This window comes from Narcine bancroftii, chromosome 5, assembly GCF_036971445.1.
Source record: "Narcine bancroftii isolate sNarBan1 chromosome 5, sNarBan1.hap1, whole genome shotgun sequence".
Classification (NCBI taxonomy): Eukaryota; Metazoa; Chordata; class Chondrichthyes; order Torpediniformes; family Narcinidae; genus Narcine; species Narcine bancroftii.
In genome coordinates this window covers 121,954,089-121,973,103 of record NC_091473.1, presented here as the reverse complement: position 1 = coordinate 121,973,103, position 19,015 = coordinate 121,954,089, and the positions used below count along the sequence as shown (strand labels likewise).

At 38.3% G+C, this 19,015-nt stretch overlaps 1 protein-coding gene across 1 annotated transcript in view; it reads left to right on the top strand.

Annotated features, from left to right (window-relative positions):
* atpaf1 (ATP synthase mitochondrial F1 complex assembly factor 1) overlaps positions 1–17,140 on the top strand; it is a 31,476-nt gene extending 14,336 nt beyond the window's left edge. Inside the window, exons 8-9 of the mRNA XM_069938955.1 lie at positions 2,191–2,298; positions 12,221–17,140. Of these exons, the coding sequence (XP_069795056.1) occupies positions 2,191–2,298; positions 12,221–12,412 (300 nt within the window). The 3' untranslated portion in view covers positions 12,413–17,140. The remainder of the gene's footprint in view (positions 1–2,190; positions 2,299–12,220) is intronic.
* The last annotated feature ends 1,875 nt before the right edge of the window (positions 17,141–19,015 follow it).

Sequence of the window (19,015 nt, the reverse complement as noted above, 5' to 3'; positions counted from 1 at the left end):
AACAGAAATGAGTGGGAATGCTCTACAGAGCACCTGTGCTCATTCTGCAGGAGGGAACTTGTGGTCTTTGCTATCTTGTTTAATCCATACATCTCTCAAGGTTGCTGTGTTGGTTGATAGGATAGTTAAGAAGGCCTATAGGATGCTGGGCTTCATTAGTCGGGGGATTGAGTTCAAGGATCGAAATGTCATGTTGCAGCTCTATAAATCTCTGGTGAAACCACTAGAATATTGTGTTTAGTTTTGGTCACCTCATTATAGGAAGGATGTGGAAGCTATGGAGAGGTTGCAGAGGAAATTTACCATATGTTGCTTGGATTGGAAAATTTATCTTTTAAAGCAAGGTTAGCAGAGCTAGGGCTTTTTACTTTGGAGTGAAGCAGGATGAGGGGTGACTTACTAGAGTCTATAAAATTATGAAAAACTTAGATAAGGTAGAGCACCTTTTTTTCCCAAGATGGGAGTAACAAATACCAGAGGACATCTCTACAAAGTGAAGGGAGGAAAGTTTAGGGGAGACATCAGAGTTAAGTTTTTTTTTACATACACATGTATGGGTGGTGGTGGAGGCTGGAACGATCGGGGCATTTAAGAGACTCTCAAACAGGGATATGGATGAAAGAAAAATAGAGAGCTATGAGGTAGGAGGGGTTTAGTTTTTAGGTAGGTATATATAGGTCGACACAACATTGTGGGCTGAAGGGCCTATACTGTGCTGTCATGTTGTATAGCCAGAAGCAAAATAAAGGGTGGATTCTAACTGAGGTTTATAGATATAGTAAGGGAGAAAGTTTCAGGCTAGAATTTAATCATGTGGTCAGATAGCTGGGAGTGGACTATTTAACTTAAAGATATGTAAAATCGGACCAGAAAGTTTGTGCAAATTGTAAACCCAAGTAACCATTGAAATTTAGTTGTAATTTATATCGTTAAACCTCTTCTCTATTTGGTATGTGTTTAAAAGTGCACATCTCCATTCAAACTGAAGGCAATAAGCATCTCCATTTGCTGCTGTCCCCAGTTACAGCTGCTGGGCATTTCAGAGATTGTCTTGTCAGTTTCCTTGACAATTTTGCAGGAATGCCACCCCTCTATAATCTGTTTGGGGGGGGAAATGGAGGGGGTGTCACTTGAATATACCCACACTCTGCTTTGAGCTTTCTTGCAAAACAAGGATACATTATAGTCCTCTTACTCCAGGAGTTCACAGATGCATACCTCCTTGTACTTTAAAGAAGACCACCACTTGGTGTCTTCTTAACAACAGGAACCTAGTGGAATTCTGTTCCTCCACTGGTGCTCCCTTAATAATGAAAGGGTGCCATCATAATTAAGTGTCTTGCTGTTGTGCATCCATTAAGGCAATTTACAGAGATGTTTGTGTCCGCTGTGTTTGTTGAGCAATGGTGGACTTTGTTGAGATGTGGAACACAGGGCTGCATCCTGGCTGACAATTTGAAAAGATCATTACTGGGCATTGTGCAGTGAGTGTCTGTAAAGACTAGTGTTGGAAGGTCTGGGGCATCCCATTTCTAAATTGCAGACTCAGGCTGCACTCGATCTATGACAAATTACATATTTGATGGTGACTCCCACAGTCTTTTCAATTGGTTTTGTATCTCTTCTTCTTCTTCATTTGGCTGCATAGCTCACCCCAGGCTAGAGATTTTTCTATGGCAACAAGCACAACAGTGATCATCATGGCCATCAACTTCCATCAAATCTAGGAGAAGATGAGAAAGACTAGAGGCTCTGACATTTGGAGCAGCTGCTGCCAGACCTAGCGATGGTCTTCATTCACTGCCCTGGCCAGGAAACAGCCCTAATACTTATCTCAGCATTGAGCAGTTACTCCACTCATCCTACTTTGCCCAACACCAGCCCTCACAGATGGCCTTAGTTGCTCACTCCATACTGAGCCATGAAATGAGGTGACCTCTAATCATCTCACTGTTCCAGGATGAAAAGCAAATGCTAGGCTTTTTGTACATTTCTCTCTCCATTGAGAGCTGGTACCATTAGCATAATCTTTGCTGGGAATATATACTGAGACATCCGTGGATGTTATTCTATTTTCTCTTGTTCATCTGTGCCCTTTTTATGCCGAGATTATGCATCCTATTGCTCAAGAGCCATTGGTATAAAAAGCTTCTTGATTCTCTGTCCCATGATTTCACTTATGCTTTGCAGTCTTTGGGAGAGAATTCGCCAAGTCAGCTCATAATATATCATTACCCCGACCTTCAGAAGGAAAAGGGCATTGTGCTTCTTACTGCAGAAATTGACTCAACCTTTCTGGTAAGGCATTTTATTTCTCTATGTAAAAATATTAAATATTTGGAATAAATCTTTCTCAAAAAGTGGTTGCTAAGGAAATTCTTTGCTCGAGTGTGAGTGAAGTTGTAGGGTTCAGAATAGATTGGGATAAAATTGTGTAGAACTAAATTACTGGGATTTTTGAGTAGCTGAGGAATGACCACGGCCGTTGTTTTACAATATAATGTGCCTGCAAATGTGTGAGAATCTAGATAGTGAACAGAAATCATTTGCACAGAATTTTATAAGTCATCATAGAAAGATACAGCACAGAGAGGGGCCCTTTGGTCTTCTAAGACCATCAATCACCCATTTACAGTAAAGTTACATTAATCTCTTTTTTAAATTCTCTCGCATTCATCAAACACCCCTGCACTCACCCACGCACTAGCAGCAATTTACATGGTCAATTACTTACAGCTTTGTCATGTGGAGGAAAACTGAGTGTTAAGAGGAATCTGCAAACTCCACATCAAAACACCCAAGATGAGGATTGAATAGGTCTCTGGCACCGTACTGCTGTGCCGGTTGACTGCAAGATTATGGGAGAAAGGGTCAGAAGAATTGAGGAAACCTCTTTTTCAAATTGTTGTAGGTGTGTGGCACTCAAAGCCTAGATAGGAAGTGGTAACAGAAACTTTTGTCACATTAAAGTGTACCTGGATAAACCCTTGAATTCCTGTAACCAGCAGAAATATAACGAGAGCTGAGAAGTGTGATTAGCCTTTCCTGGCCAACATGGGGATGATTGTCTCCCCCTTAACTAAATTTCTATGATTCTGCACGTGATGTTTTGTGGAAAAAGGTATTTTCTTAATTTTAATAAGTAGAGTTTTTTTTAATTTAAAATATATTCCTACTTGCACTGTATGAGAAATGTCTTCATGCTCATTAATAAAGAGATCCTCAGGATTAAATAACTATTCTTGAAGTCATCTCCCATAGATGGCACTGCCAGATAATTTTCAGACCTACACAATGTCACTTACATTTTATTATACACAAATGTATTAGCTGGTCTGGACAGTCTCTTCAAAGTGGGGAAATTAGCTCGAAAAGTGATAAATAGCCTGAAAATAGCCTCTGTTTTACAGTTTACCACAGTTTGGTCATTGTAAATGCCAATACTGAGATTGAGTATACTGTCTGCCAGTTGTGTGGAGTAGACAGGATGCAAACTCTGCTCTTAAACAGCAAAGCAGCACTTCAAAGAAGAATCAGAAACAAAGTAAAATAAAAATATTTTATTGGCATCTATTTTCAGAAGTTCTAAATTAAGCTAATTTTATTTAAACATTGCACAATTGTAAAGGGGAGAAGTGCAAATGGGTGGCATGAATAATTTTTGAGCTTTACAGTTTTTACATTATTTTTTAGGACATCATTGTCAGTATTAATTGCCCATTCCCACATGCCTTTGAGCTGGTGGTGGCAAGCTGCAGCCTTGACATTCTAGATGTTACCGTTGGGTAGAATTTTAGATCTAGTATCAGGTCATGAGAAAGTGAACATTAATCATAAATTTTGTCTAAAAATTTTGAGATTTAGGAAGTAGTTTTGTTCCATCTGAAACCAGAGTCATAAATCTGAATCAGCAAATCGTACAGCACACTGATTGTTGTGGTTGATCAGGAAACTGCATATAAGAATGCAGCAATAAAGCAATGGCTAACATTAAAAAAACTAGTTTACATATTATTAAGACCAAGAAAAGGAAATGTAATCTAGCCTTGGCTATTAAGGGAAGTTAGAGATTGTATTAAATTAAAGATTAAAGCTTGTAGAATTCAAAAATGGATGATTGAGATGTTGAATAGAATGGAAAATGGAATACAGAAGTGGTTTTGTTGAGAAAAAAAAAGCAAAAACTGGTTGTAAGAGCTTCCAGTGAAATATTAAAAGGAAGAAATTAACAAAAGTTAATGTGTTTACTTTGCAATGATGCAACATAATTGGAAACTAAAGAAAATCAGAAAAGGGAGGAGTCATGTGATGGGAGTAATGGCCGGTAGGGTAATACCAGCCCTCTCCAGAAAAGAAGAAAAAGAAGTTAAAAAAGACAAAGTTCAATATATACAAAATATAAGAAATAAAAGATAAAGTTGCAGAGAAGAAAAAGAAAATGACACCTCAGAAAGAAAAAGTAAAAACAACGGGGGAAAAAAAGAAAATATACCAGAAAAGAAAGGAGAAGGCCTTACCTGCACAAAGGAACAGAGAGCCGTGGTGGAGAAGAGCGCCCGATCTCCGAGGTTGGTGACGGCCCTGCGGAGTCGCGAACCCCCGACCGGTGGACTGCAAAAATGGCTCTCTGAGCCAAACAAAAATGCACAGTGCCCAATCTAAGGTGAAGGAAAACACTGACGGGAGGGGTCTCAGCCAAGGAGAGGGCAACCACGGCACGACCAACTGAGGGATGCCCGACACCAGGGCTCTGAGCTGGAAGATGAGGAAAGTGGTAGGAGAGGGAATGAAGTACCAGGTGAGAAAGAAAGTCGACGGGGTGAAAGGAAAGAGGAGCAGCAGCAGAAGGCTCAACAGATGAGCATCTCAGAAGAAGAGGACCAACACAAGAGGCCAATCAAGAAGAGGCCCGACAAAGTGAGACAAGCAACTCGGGAAAATCAGAAGAGAAACAGATACAAAGAAGAGAAGAAGAAGACACAAACATAGGTACAGACACAGAAGAAGAAGACCAAGATCTTCACAGAGATAGAAGGTAAAACAGATGAACAGAATTTTTTTGAAGAACAAATGAGAGCATTAAAAGAATGGTTGTCGTTAGAATTTAGTGCAATTAAAAGAAAAATGAAAAGAACAGGAGATAAAATGTAAAGATTAGAGCTCGTCATGACAGAAATAGGGAAAAGAATAGAAAATGTGGAAGAATGAGAAACGGCTATAGAAATGGAAGTAAACAACAAGAGGAAAATTGAAAGAAAGTGATTAAAAAAAAATTAAAGAGACACAAGAGTTGTTAGCTCAGAAAATTGATATGTTGGAAAATTATAGTAGGCGAAACAACATAAAAATAGTGGGCCTAAAGGAAGATGAAGAAGGCACAGATATGAAGGAATTTATAAAAGAATGGATCCCGAAAGTCCTGGGAACGGCAGAAATGCAGGAAGGAATGGAAATAGAAAGGGCACAAAGCTCAAAAACCACAGACACATCAAAAAGCAAGATCCATTTTAGTAAAAGTTTTGAGATATACAACAAGAGAAAACATGCTATAACAGACAAGGAATAAAATTAGAGAAGACAATAAACCATTGGAATACAAGGGCCAAAAAATATTTTTTTACCCAGACATAAGTTTTGAACTCTTAAAGAAGAGGATGGAGTTTAATACAGCAAAATCGATCCTATGGAAAAATGGATATAAATTCATGTTAAGACATCCAGCTGTGCTTAAAATATTTATCCCCGGGGAGCAAAACAGACTGCTCCCGGATCCGGAGGAAGCACAAGAATTTGCAGAACGCTTTCAGGAAAGAAGTAGAGATGAAGAGAAGTAATAAGAATGAAGAACGGTGATAAAATATATATAAAGATGTAAAAACAATGTATATGTAAAGAACTAAAGAAGGGAAAGAGAAGGGAAGGAAGGAAGTAAGGGGGAAAGAAAAGGGAGAACTTTGTTATATATGTAAAAATAAGTGTTTTCTGGAGGGGTTGGGAGGGGGAGAGAATAATTGTCACTGTGAAATCAGTTGACACTTGCGAGCAGGTTCGCAATCCAAATGGAAAGGGGAGTTGTGGTTGCCTGGCAAGGGATAAGGGGCAACTCAGAGAGGAGGGAGATATTTGGGGTTAAGGGAATATTGGATGTGGGAGTTGTTGGTGTATTTTATGTTTTAAATGTGTTGTCATACATTGAGTTTAAAAAGGGAAAACAGATGAAAATGGGGAAAAGGGGGATGGTGGTGGTGAGGAAGCGGGAATGAGGTGTAAACAGGATATGAGATGGCCACGTTGAAGTATATGACTATAAACATTAATGGATTACATAACCAAATTAAAAGGAAGAGGCTATTAAATTTACTGAAAAAAGAAAAGATAGACAAAGCATTTGTGCAGGAAATGCATCTAACTGAAGTGGAACATAACAAATTAAAGAAAGACTGGGTAGGGTACGTAGCGGCAGCATCATATAATTCAAAAGCTAGAGGTGTAGCTATATTAATTAATAAAAATGTACCAATCAAAATAGAGGAGGAAATAATAGATCCAGCAGGGATGATAAAGTGTCAGATATATTCAGAATTTTGGAATTTGCTCAATGTATATGCACCTAATGAGGAGGATCAAAAGTTTATGCAAGATATTTTTTGAAGATTGTAGATACACAAGGAAATATATTGATATGAGGGGATCTTAACCTTAATTTGGATCCAATGTTGGATAAAACTGGACAAAAGACTAGTAAAAAGAATAAAGTGGCCAAATTTATGGTTAAATCAATGCAGGAAATGAAACTTATGGATATATGGAGGAGGCAGCACCCAAGAGAGAAGGAATACTCATATTATTCAAGTAGGCATAAAACATACTCAAGGATTGATATGTTTTTGTTGTTGGCCCATATTCAAGGGAGAGTTAGGAAAACTGAATATAAAGCTAGATTACTATCTGATCATTCATCCTTGTTATTAGCAATAGAACTGGAGGACATCCCACCAAGAACATATAGATGGATGTTAAACTCCATGCTACTTAAAAGGCAGAATTTTAGAGTGTTTATTGAACGCCAAATTAAAACATATTTTGAAATAAATACGGAATCAGTGAAAGACAAATTTATATTATGGGACGCAATGAAAGCCTTCATTAAAGGGCAGATAATGTTATGTAACTAAGATGAAAAAGGGAAATAGAGCAGTTGGAAAGGGAGATAGTAAGTACAGAAAAGGAACTAGTAAAAAGGATGATATAACGAAAAGAAGAGAATTGGCGGTCAAAAAAATAAAATACGAAACATTACAAATGTACAAGGTGGAGAAGAACATAATGAAAATAAAGCAAAAGTATTACGAACTAGGAGAAAAAAAACACATAAAATATTAGCCTGGAAACTTAAAACAGAACAAGCTAAAAGAACGGTATTGGCATTAAGGAAAAAGGACAAACAAATTACATATAACCCAACAGAGATTAATGAGAACTTTAAGGAATTTTATGAACAATTATACCAAACTGAGAACGAAGGGAAAGATGATGAAATAGAAGAGTTTTTAGCTAAAATTGAACTGCCGAAATTGCAAGAGGAACAAAACAAACTGATAAAACCATTTGAAATAGAGGAAGTACAAGATATATTAAAAAAGCTACCGAACAATAAAACGCCTGGGGAGGATGAATTCCCAATAGAATTCTATAAAACATTTGAAGAGTTATTAATTCCTCCTCTCTTGGAAGTAATGAACCAGATAGAAGAAACACAAAACTTGCCAGATTCATCTAAGACAGCAATAATTACATTAATACCAAAGACAGGGAAGGATCCACTAAACACCAGCATCATATAGACCAATATTTCTACTTAATTCAGATTCTAAGATAATAGCAAAATTATTAGCATACAGATTGGCCGATTGTGTAACAAAAATAGTAAAACAAGATCTAATTGGATTTATTAAGAAAAGAGTTATTAATCTAATTCATGCAGTTCAAGGAAATAGGAAGCCAACAGTGGCTGTTGCTTTAGACGCAGAAAAAGCCTTTGACAGAGTAGAATGGAATAATTTATTTAAAGTATTACAGAGGTTCAGTGTACCAGAAAAATATATTAATTGGATTAAAGCATTATATAATGGACCATTGGCAAAAAAATGGATATGAATTGAACCAATTTAAATTATGTAGGTCAACTAGACAGGGATGTCCATTATCTCCCTCACTGTTCACTTTAGCAATAGAACCATTGGCAGAACTGATAAGAACAGAAAATAAAATGGAAGGGATAAAAATAAAGGAGTATAAAATCAGTTTATTTGCAGATGATATCATAGTATACCTAACAGAACCAGAGGTATCAGTAAAAGAATTACATAAGAAATTGAAGAAATATCAGGGTACAAGATCAACGCAAATAAAAATGGTGATGCCAATGAGTAATGCGGATTATACAGAATTTTTTTTTTAAAATCACCATTTAAATGGCAAACACAAGCAATCCAATACCTAGGTATTAGGTTAGATAATAACTTAAGCCACCTGTACAAACTAAATTATCAGCCATTAATAAAGAAATTGCAGGAAGACTTAGAACATTGGAAAGAATTATCGCTAACATTGATAGAGAGGGTAAATGGCATTAAAATAAATGTTTTCCCAAGGATACAATACTTATTTCAATCATTACCAATTCCCTTAACAGAGAAATTCTTTAATGAACTAAAGAGAATGATAAGGAATTTCTTATGGAAAGGGGGGAAACCGATGATATCACTAGATAAATTGACAGAGAGGTACAGCCAAGGTGGTTTGCAGTTACCAAACTTCAAAAATTATTATAGAGCAGCACAATTAAGGTATTTATCAGATTTTTACCAGACAAGGGAAAAACCAGACTGGACTAAGATAGAACTAGATTAAATAGGGGAGAAGGTACTGGAACATAAACTTTATAAGTGGGATGAAAAGCTGGTACAATATAAAAGCTCACCAGTCTTCTTTTTGTCTTCTTTGGCTTGGCTTCGCGGACGAAGATTTATGGAGGGGGTAAAAAGTCCACGTCAGCTGCAGGCTCGTTTGTGGCTGACAAGTCCGATGCGGGACAGGCAGACACGATTGCAGCGGTTGCAAGGGAAAATTGGTTGGTTGGGGTTGGGTGTTGGGTTTTTCCTCCTTTGCCTTTTGTCAGTGAGGTGGGCTCTGCGGTCTTCTTCAAAGGAGGTTGCTGCCCGCCAAACTGTGAGGCGCCAAGATGCACGGTTTGAGGCGTTATCAGCCCTCTGGCGGTGGTCAATGTGGCAGGCACCAAGAGATTTCTTTAGGCAGTCTTTGTACCGCTTCTTTGATGCACCTCTGTCATGGTGGCCAGTGGAGAGCTCGCCGTATAATACGATCTTGGGAAGGTGATGGTCCTCCATTCTGGAGACGTGACCCACCCAGCGCAGCTGGATCTTCAGCAGCGTGGATTCGATGCTGTCGGCCTCTGCCATCTCAAGTACTTCGATGTTAGGGATGAAGTCGCTCCAATGAATGTTGAGGATGGAGCGGAGACAACGCTGATGGAAGCGTTCTAGGAGCCGTAGGTGATGCCGGTAGAGGACCCATGATTCGGAGCCGAACAGGAGTGTGGGTATGAAAACGGCTCTGTATACGCTTATCTTTGTGAGGTTTTTCAGTTGGTTGTTTTTCCAGACTCTTTTGTGTAGTCTTCCAAAGGCGCTATTTGCCTTGGCGAGTCTCACCAGTACTGCATCATTTACTCAATATATGGAAGAAGATCCACTTAGAAAGGAAAAAAAATGAATTACCAAATACCAAAATTACTATTGACGCAAAATCCGCTAATCCCTTTTACAACAGATAACCTTTCCTTTAGAGAATGGGAGAGAAAAGCAATCAAAAGAATAGAAAATTGTTTTTTGGGAAATAATTTATTAGCATTTGAACAGTTGAAGTACTCATGGTACAATGTTTGCATATTATCAATTGAAAGCTTATTTAAAGGATAAATTGGGAAACAGACTGAGATTACTAGAAGGAAGCAGCTTTGAATATGTGATTACAGACACAATGATAATTAAAAGATTTATAACGAACATGTACATTAAGCTACAAGATAAGGAAAATGATGAAATAAGCTATAAACCCAAACAAAAGTGGGAAAAGGATTTAAACATAAAGATAAAAAATGAAACATGGGAAAAGTTATGTTCTGGAACTATGAAAAATATAATAAACACAAGGATTTGCATGATACATTATAATTGGTTACACAGGTTATATATCACGCCCCAAAAGTTTTTTTAAAAATGGGATCCAACATTATCAGATAGATGTTTTCGCTGTAAGAAAGAAATGGGAACAACAGTACATGCAATTTGGGCATGTAAGAAAGTGAAAATTATATTAAATAAAATCACAAAAAATCACATACCAAAAAGTCCAGAGATCTTTCTTCTAAGTAATATAAGAAGTAAGGAATTAGTCCTCAAATTGGATAAAACGCAAAAAACATTTATTATGATAGCCTTAGCAGAAGCAAAAAAAATGTATAATGTCAACTTGGAAAATGGAAGAGAGCCTGAGTACAGCAATGGTACATGGAAATGAATAAATGTATTCCATTGGAAAAAATAACATATAATTTAAAAAATAAAGTAACAGTATTCGAACAAATTTGGGAACTGTACATGGTACACCACAGAGAGGGCCTACCGTGGACCCTCCACCCCCTAAAATGATAAAATGACAAAACAACTTGATCCAGTGTGTAAAAGTAGATGACACATTTTTCTTGTTTATTTTCATTGTGTGATGACATTGTTTAATGGGTTTATTGTATTGTATATGTTGAACATTTTATGGGTTTGGAGGGAGGTGAGAAGTGGGGGAGGGAAGGTAGGGGGGGGAAAAAAGGGGAGAAAATGCCACTGTGTACATTTAATGAGAAACATTTGTATATATTTTGGTTGATATGGCTCACAATGTGAAAAATAAAAAAAATATATATATAAAAAAAAGAAAATCAGAAAAATGAAAGGAAGATTTCATGTCTATCTTCATGATGGAGGATGCAGAAACCCTCCTGGAAATAGCAGAAGCTGCAAGCCTAGAGTGAATGTGGAGTTCTAAGAAATTAGTGAAAAAGTGTAATATTGGAGAAATTAATGGGACTGAAAGGGAACAAGCCATCTCAGGACCTGATGAAGTGCGTCCTTGGTTTTGAAGGAGGCAGCAGTAGAGATAATGGATCCATCTTCCAAATATCTAAAGATTCCGGAATGATTCATAGAGATTAGAAGATAACCCCATAATCTAAGAGGAAAAGAGAAAGGAAAATGTGATTGCTTGGGTGACACTTGCATGCTTTGTCTTGGGTTGTGTTGAGCTTTCTGATATTTATTGAGCAATTCTCATTCTGAAAGATTAATCATCATATTCCTGTTTGTCTTACTGTGATTTGTCATTCAGCCCATCAAGTTCATACCAGCTCCCAGTAGGATAATCCCTTCACTCTTATTATCCCTCTCACTGTTTCCTTGGAGCTCAGCAATTTGTTGTCTTTATTCTTTCCATCATGCCCTTTAAGTCTCCCTGCCACATATTAGTATGAACCTCTCAGCACATCTTTAAGATTTGAGAAGGAACAGAAGTACCCAGGGATATCTCGTCTAGTTATGGTGTGCAAATTCCATCCTGTCAACATCCATGGTCAGTATTGATTCTGGGACTCTGGAGCTATGTGACAGCAGCACTAACTGCTGCATCACCATGTTGATTTGAGTTTAGTAGATGGTAAAAATGCCATGGGGTTGTCAGGAGGTCTCCAAAACTCCTGCACAAGGATCCCAACCTCTGACTTGCCCACTTTGTTGGCTCACTTAAGTTTCTGGCTAATTCTGATCCCATCAATGTTAATGGTAACAGAATCAGAGAGGATTGTTAAAGTATGCAATTGGACTATTTTTGGACATGGCCATGATTTGGCACCTTATTATTTGATGCCTGAATGTTGTCTAGATCTTGTTGCATTCATTTTTTAAGGATCTTAACACTTATGAAATTACAAATTAAGAAAGGTCATTAAAGATGGATGGACCTATGATGCTGTCCTGTCAGACTCGTGCAGTTATGACTGGGGTGATATGTAGAGGAGGAGGATGGATAGTTTAAAATTGAGGTGATGTTTAAATAATACAATTTACTGAAATTTGTGGTTCTGACTTAGAGCATTCAAGACGCACAGTGTCTGGCCAATGAAGCTCAGCTTTTCTACGCCACAGACTGCCAAAGGACCTTCAATCTGGTGAAGACATTCAACCTTAAATCCAGTGATTTCAAACACATGTCAGTTATTGCTGAGATTGAGCAACATGGAATCGGAGGCCAGTTGGTGAAAGAGGGGAACAAGCAGATTTAGACATGCATATCTCTCACAGAGAAGTACAATATCATTAAATCCAAGTAATCATTTTCGTGGAGTTTAAAGCATCCAATTTTGTTGGATGATTTCTGTGAACAAGTAGGAATGTTAGAGCAATAATTCACCAGATAAAGTTTCAAGAGAAGCTGGGGCATTGTTATCATAAACAAGCCACTGAGTTTTGGTGATTTCTAAAGAGCAAAGTGAAATCTTAAATTCATTAAGCAGTTTGTGACAGCTTGTGTACATTGGGAATGTGACATTTATAAACCTGCCCCAAATCTTTCAATCCCATTCATGGGCCAGTTGCTGACCAGGTAATCCATTTATCTGTGTCCAACAGTATCATTATGTAATTTGATGCAAAATAGCCTGAGAAAGTAAATGTAGGTGTGACTTTTACCCACTGCCTTCCAGAAGCAAAGCTCATTGTCCAGAATCTCAAAGTGAGGAATTGCAAGCACAGCCATTCCATCGCAACGTATGTTTATGACGACTTCTGTTTTAAGATGATTACAATCTATTCTATTCTATTCCAATGTAATTTTCTAATGTTCATTTGAAAATATTTAAACAAAAATCAGCCATCGTCTGCTGCAATATTTAGAACTAAAATTTGTCACTATTTGACCCTATAAATAAACTTTATTCTTCAAATGAAAGTATTGGTTTAAAAATAACATTAGCGATGTAATATATGGAAATGGCCAGTATTTTGGGCCTCAGAATTAAAAGGTAAATGTTATAACTAACTGCAGTTTTTCCAAGAATGGGATTGTAGCTTTTGCACCAATCATATATTTGGGACCTTTAATAGAGTAAAACATTACAGGCTGTGGAGGGGCATTGTCCAACAAATTTTGGCCCTGAGCCACATTAGGAGTTATTGAGGCATATAGGTACTTGATTGCAAGTAGAAGTTTTAATGAGCGTCTTAAATCAAGAAAGAGAGATAAGGATTTGGGGAGGAATTCCCAAAGCTTAGAATTTGGAAGTTAAATGTATAGTTCCTGATTGTGATTTGTTTAAAATCATAATGTTAAAGAGGCTAAATGACTCATTTCACCTCTGTAACATTGTTGACTCCACTGATGTCTCATCCACATCTTTGTTGTTCTCAAATCTGAACCATTTTAATGTAGACTTGACCAGTCATATTTGTTCCACCCTCTATAAACTTGATATGTTTCAAATCTCTAGTGCAAGGACCTGTTTAACCATCTTGCTCATTCTCAATAACTAACATTTATGTTTGGTTTAGCAGTTCCTTCAACTTTAAAATTCATTTTTTTGGTAATCTCAGAGGTGCATACAAGTGAAGTGGCTATAAATAGGTCCTCATGTAAGTTGGGACCAGAGTTTTGGAACACCTTGACTTTATGCAGGGAATAAACAAGTATGGGTGGTTAAGACCAAAGGGTAACCAAGATGTTGAGACATCAGTGGAGTCAGTGATGCTATAGTCATAGAGTGCGACAGTGCAGAAATACCTTTTACCGAACTCCACTACACCAACCAAGTTGCTGACCTGAGCCAGTTCCATTTGCAGAGGATGGAATGGGTAGTGTTGGTGATACTGCAAAATCAAAACGTTGAAGGTTTGCAGACAGTCTTACTCAATTACATATGGTTACCTGGGACAGGGATACATTAGTGGCTACAAAACCTTTTTTGGGGTCTGCATTGTGATATTGATTTTTTTTAAAAATCTATAGATGTTTGAAGCCCAGAAAACGTTTGAAGCATTTAACTATTTTGGGCAGTTTTGTTTTCCAGAGATGCTGCCTGACCTGTTTCCAGTAGCTTCAAGTTATTTTTTTCAGTATTCTGATTTAAATTGGATGTAGGTAAAATAGAGGTCCAGGTGACTTTAAAGGATCAGTTCATTGGCGTAGTTTGGGATAGGTTGTTTTCCAGCAAGAATATACAAGGTAAGTGTAGGACCTTCAAAGGAGAAATTTTGAGAGTACAGAGTTTGTACGTCCCTGTCAGGATCAAACGCAAGGTTAGAAAGTTTTGGGAAGCTTGGTTTTCAAGGGATATTGGGAATCTGGTTCAGAAGGTGTATAGCAGATCTAGGCAACATGGAGCAAATGTGGTACTTGAGGAGTATAGAAAAATGCAAGAAAAACCTCGAGCAAAATCAGGAGGGCTTAAAAAAAAAAGACAAGGTTGCTTTGGTAGATAATGTGAAGGTAATCCTGAATGATTTATATAAGTATATTAAGAGTAAAAGGATAGAAAGGGGCAAAATTGGTCCCCTAGAAGATCAGAGTGGTCGTGTATGTGGGGAGTTTCAAGAGATAGAGGAGATCTGAAACAGTTTTATTGCATCAGTATTTACTCAGGAAACTGGCATAGATTATAAGGAAGGAAAGGAAACAAGCAGTTGTGTCATATTAGAGATGAAAGAGGAGGAGGTGCTTACTGCCTTACAGCGAATAAAGGTAGATAAATCCCGCAGGCCTGACAGCTAGTGTAGAAATTGCATGGACCCTGTCAGAAATATTTAAAATGTCCTTAGCCATGGGTGAGGTGCTGGAGGATTGGAAGGTAGCTCATGTTGTTCCGTTGTTTAAAAAAGGCTCCAAAAGTAAACCAGAAAATTACAGGCCGGTGACCCTGATGTCAGTAGTAGGTAAATTATTGGAAGGTGTTCTGAGAGTTCAAATATACAAGTGTGACAGAGTATATAGATATGTTTTTGGGAGATAAATTGGGAAAGGTTTGTTAGAGTAGGTCACATACAAACATTTTAAAACAGGTCTTATTTGAAATACTGGAGCTCAGCCCAATGCTAGACATATCGGGACCTTAGAAATTTTGCAAGAGCTTTTGAAGAGTGCTCAAGAGACTTCACTAATGGATTGTTGTTTGCAAAAGGCAACAGATGAAAGACCATGTTGGAGCCACTGCTGTATGGAAGAGAGCCTGCTGTTGTAAAAGGGTCATGTGGTTTTGCAAGCAGAGAGAGTCAAACAGGCTTTCTCTCAGAGAGAGAGAGAGACACACACACACAGATCACATGTACAGTGTTACAGCCAGTAGAAGTAGCTGGGACTAGAACAGGACAAGCTGGCAAACCTACTTGGAAGACGACCTGGTCAAAGCCCTTGTGGTTCATGCAAGAGGACAGGACTGGCTGTCTAATGTTTCACTTGGAATAAGAGAAACAAAAAGGAACTCTGGTGACCTGAAAGAAAGAGGTTATCAGCTGGAGATCCCTGAAGGGGCAAGTTTCATCAGCAAGACACTGAGATGACTGATGGAAGTACCTCAGTTGTGGATGTCCCGGAATGACAAATCTCTCTCTAAAAACCAACAAGTACCTTCCTGAGCAGTAACCATTTACCTTTCAAGGATCAAAACCTGGTGAACTTTATAAATGTTAAATTCTGTGCACAGTATAAGAATTGCCTGCAGCCAGTGAATTTGGAGGGATGAGAAGTGAGATTGGACTGTGAGCCAAAGAACTTTTCTGAACTCACACACACACACACACACACACACACACACACACACACACACACACACACACACACACACACACACACACACACGGGATCTGTGCTGGGACCATTGTTATTTGTTGTCTATACCAATGATCTGGATGATAATGTGGTAAATTGGTTCACCATGTTTGCTAATAGTACTAAGATTAGAGGTATGGACAGTGAAGAAGGTTTTCAAAACTTTCAGAGGGATCTCGACCAACTGGACAAATGGGACAGAATATGGCAGCTGGAATTTAATGCAGACAAGTGTGAGGTTTTGGGTTTTGGAAGGACAAACCAAGACAGGACATACACAATAAATGATAGAGCACTGAGGAGTACAGAGGAACAAATGGATCTGGGAATACAGATACATAATTCTTGAAAGTGGTGTCACAGGTAGACAGGGTTGTAAAGAAAGCTTTTGGCATCTTGGCCTTCATAAATAAAAGTATTGAGTATAGGAGTTGGGATGTTAGGTTGTATAAGTCATTGGTAAAGCCAAATTTGGAGTTTTATTTTCAGTTCTGATCACCTAACTACCGGAGGATTAAAAAATTGCAGAGAAAATTTACTAGGATGTTGCTGGATTTTCAGGAGTTGAGTTGCAAGGAAAGATTAAACAGGTTAGGACTTTATTCCTTGGAGAGTAGAAGAATGAAGGGAGATTTGATAGAGGTTTACAAAATTATGAGGGGGTATAGATAGACTAAATGCAAGTAGGCTCTTTCCACTTAGATTAGGAGAGATAAATACGAGAGGACATGGCTTTAGGGTGAAAGGGGAAAGGTTTATGGGAAACATTAGTGGGGAACTTCTTCACTTCGAGAGTGGTGCAAGTGTAGAACGAGCTGCTATCTGATATAAATGTGAGCTCACTCTTATGTTTTAAGAATAAATTGGATAGATACATGAATGGGAGAGGTCTGGAGGGTTATGGAATCGGTGCAGGTCAGTGGGATACGCGGAATGATATTTTGGTACATACTAGAAGGGTCAAATACCCTGTTTTCTGCACTGTAGTGTTTTATGATTCAGATTTATTGTCAGAGAACGTGCATGATACCACATACAACCTGAGAGTTGTTTTCCTGCCTAATTTCTACTTATCGGTTACTGTAAACTGAACTTAAGAAAAAGATACATATACAAAAGAGAGAAATGTAAATAAAGAAAGAAATGTAAGCAAACTGACTGCAATACTGAATAAAATAAATACTGTAAATGCTTATTCTTTTTGAACTATTTTTATAAATTTGATAGAAATGTTACATTATATATTTAGATATTAATTTTATAGCTTTTATATAATGCAATACAGAATATAAGTCACATATCAATTATACATTGTCTTATATAATTATCAAAAACAGTGAAATATCCTTATGAGAATTTCACCTCATATTCTAATACTGAGGTATACATTGTGATTATGTAAATAGACCTATGTCTTCTAGTTAAAAAACAAAAATAAGAACAAAAGAAAAAGGAAGAACCTCGCCCCCCCCCCCCCAAAAAAAACCTAATTAACCCTCCCACTAAACATGGTCAACAGCAAATAAATTGTAAAGAATCGAGTATTGGCTGTCAGATATCGGATAGAAAAATCCCAGAGCAACACTGCCTAAGTAATCAAATTTTGATAATAGTCCATGAATGGGGCCTATATCTTGTCAAATTAAACCTTGATTTCTTTAACATTATATCTAATTTTCTCCAAACTCAAGCAAGACATAACATCCTGTGACCATTGTACATGGGTTGGTGCTCTGCTGTCTTTCCACTTTATCAAAATTGCTCATCTAGCCATCAATGAAGTAACATCAAATACTGTATAAGTCTGTAAAAGTCAAATTTCGTAGGCCATTTTTAATGTCAAATTTATGGGGTTGGTGGATACTTTTGAGAGGCTGAAATTCACACAAGAATCCAAAATACTCTATCAGTAGTAGAATCTAAATAATATCTAAATGAATAATAAACAGAAACACAATGAATTAAAGTAATAATGCAGAATCTGGGCATCAAAACACGTCCTACCAGGGAGAAGGTTGGAACCGCTGTAAGTATCTGCATTGTTGGAGCTGTCGGGAGTACCGATTGGCGCATAGCCAGGGCCAAGACGAGAGTCCACGTTTGAGACATCAGGGATTCCAAAGGGCGGTTGGCTGGGGCCAAGGTGAGAGTCTGCATTTGAGGGTCAAGAGCTCAAAGGGCGGGCAGCCGGGGCTGAAGCATGACTTTGCTACCCAGAGCTCCAGTCTCTGGGTGGCCAGGGTAGAGGTGAGAAAATTGGGTCTACCTTTAGACGAAATTGACTTTTACGCAAGTATATACAGTATTCAATAATAAATAATGTGCAAAGTAAGATTCCTTGAATGAGTCTCTGATTGAGTTTGTTGTTGAAAAGTCTACTGATGGAGGGGTACCAGCTGTTCCTGAACCTGGTGCTGTTGAGTCTTGTGGCACCTGTACCTTTTTCCGGATGGCAGCAGCAAGAACAATGTATGTAAAAGCACAATGTTGGGAGAAACTCAGCAGGTCACACAGTGTCCTTTATGTAGCAAAAGTAAAGATATATCACTGGTGTTTTGGGCTTGAGCCCACCGTCAAGTATAGAAAAATGTCAGCAGGTGTCTGAACAGAAGAGTGGGAGGGTGGCATGGTTGCAAAGGCAGGAGGTAATAGGTGGAGAAGAGAGGGAGGGACCAGCAGCAAGCAAGGGGAGGAGGGATAGCTAGGTGAAAAGAGAGGGAGGAGAGCTGGAAGTGGGGAGGGGGAAGTGTGGGGGAGAGGAGAGCAGGTCAGCAGAAACCAGAAAATTCAATGTAATACCAGCTGGCTGGAGAGTGCTAAGACCAAAAATCAGGAGTTGTTTCTCCAATTTACGGGTGGTCTTTAAGGCCGTGGATAGATGTGAGTGTGGGAGGGTAACAACAAACTGAAATGGTTGGCTACAGGGAGGTCTCTGTCACTTGTGCAGACGGAGCGAAGGTGCTCAGTGAAGCCATCTCCCAATCTGCACCCAATCTGATGTAGAGAAGGCCACAAAGGGAGCACTGGATGCAGTAAATCAGTCCTGCGGATACACAAGTGAAGTGTTGCT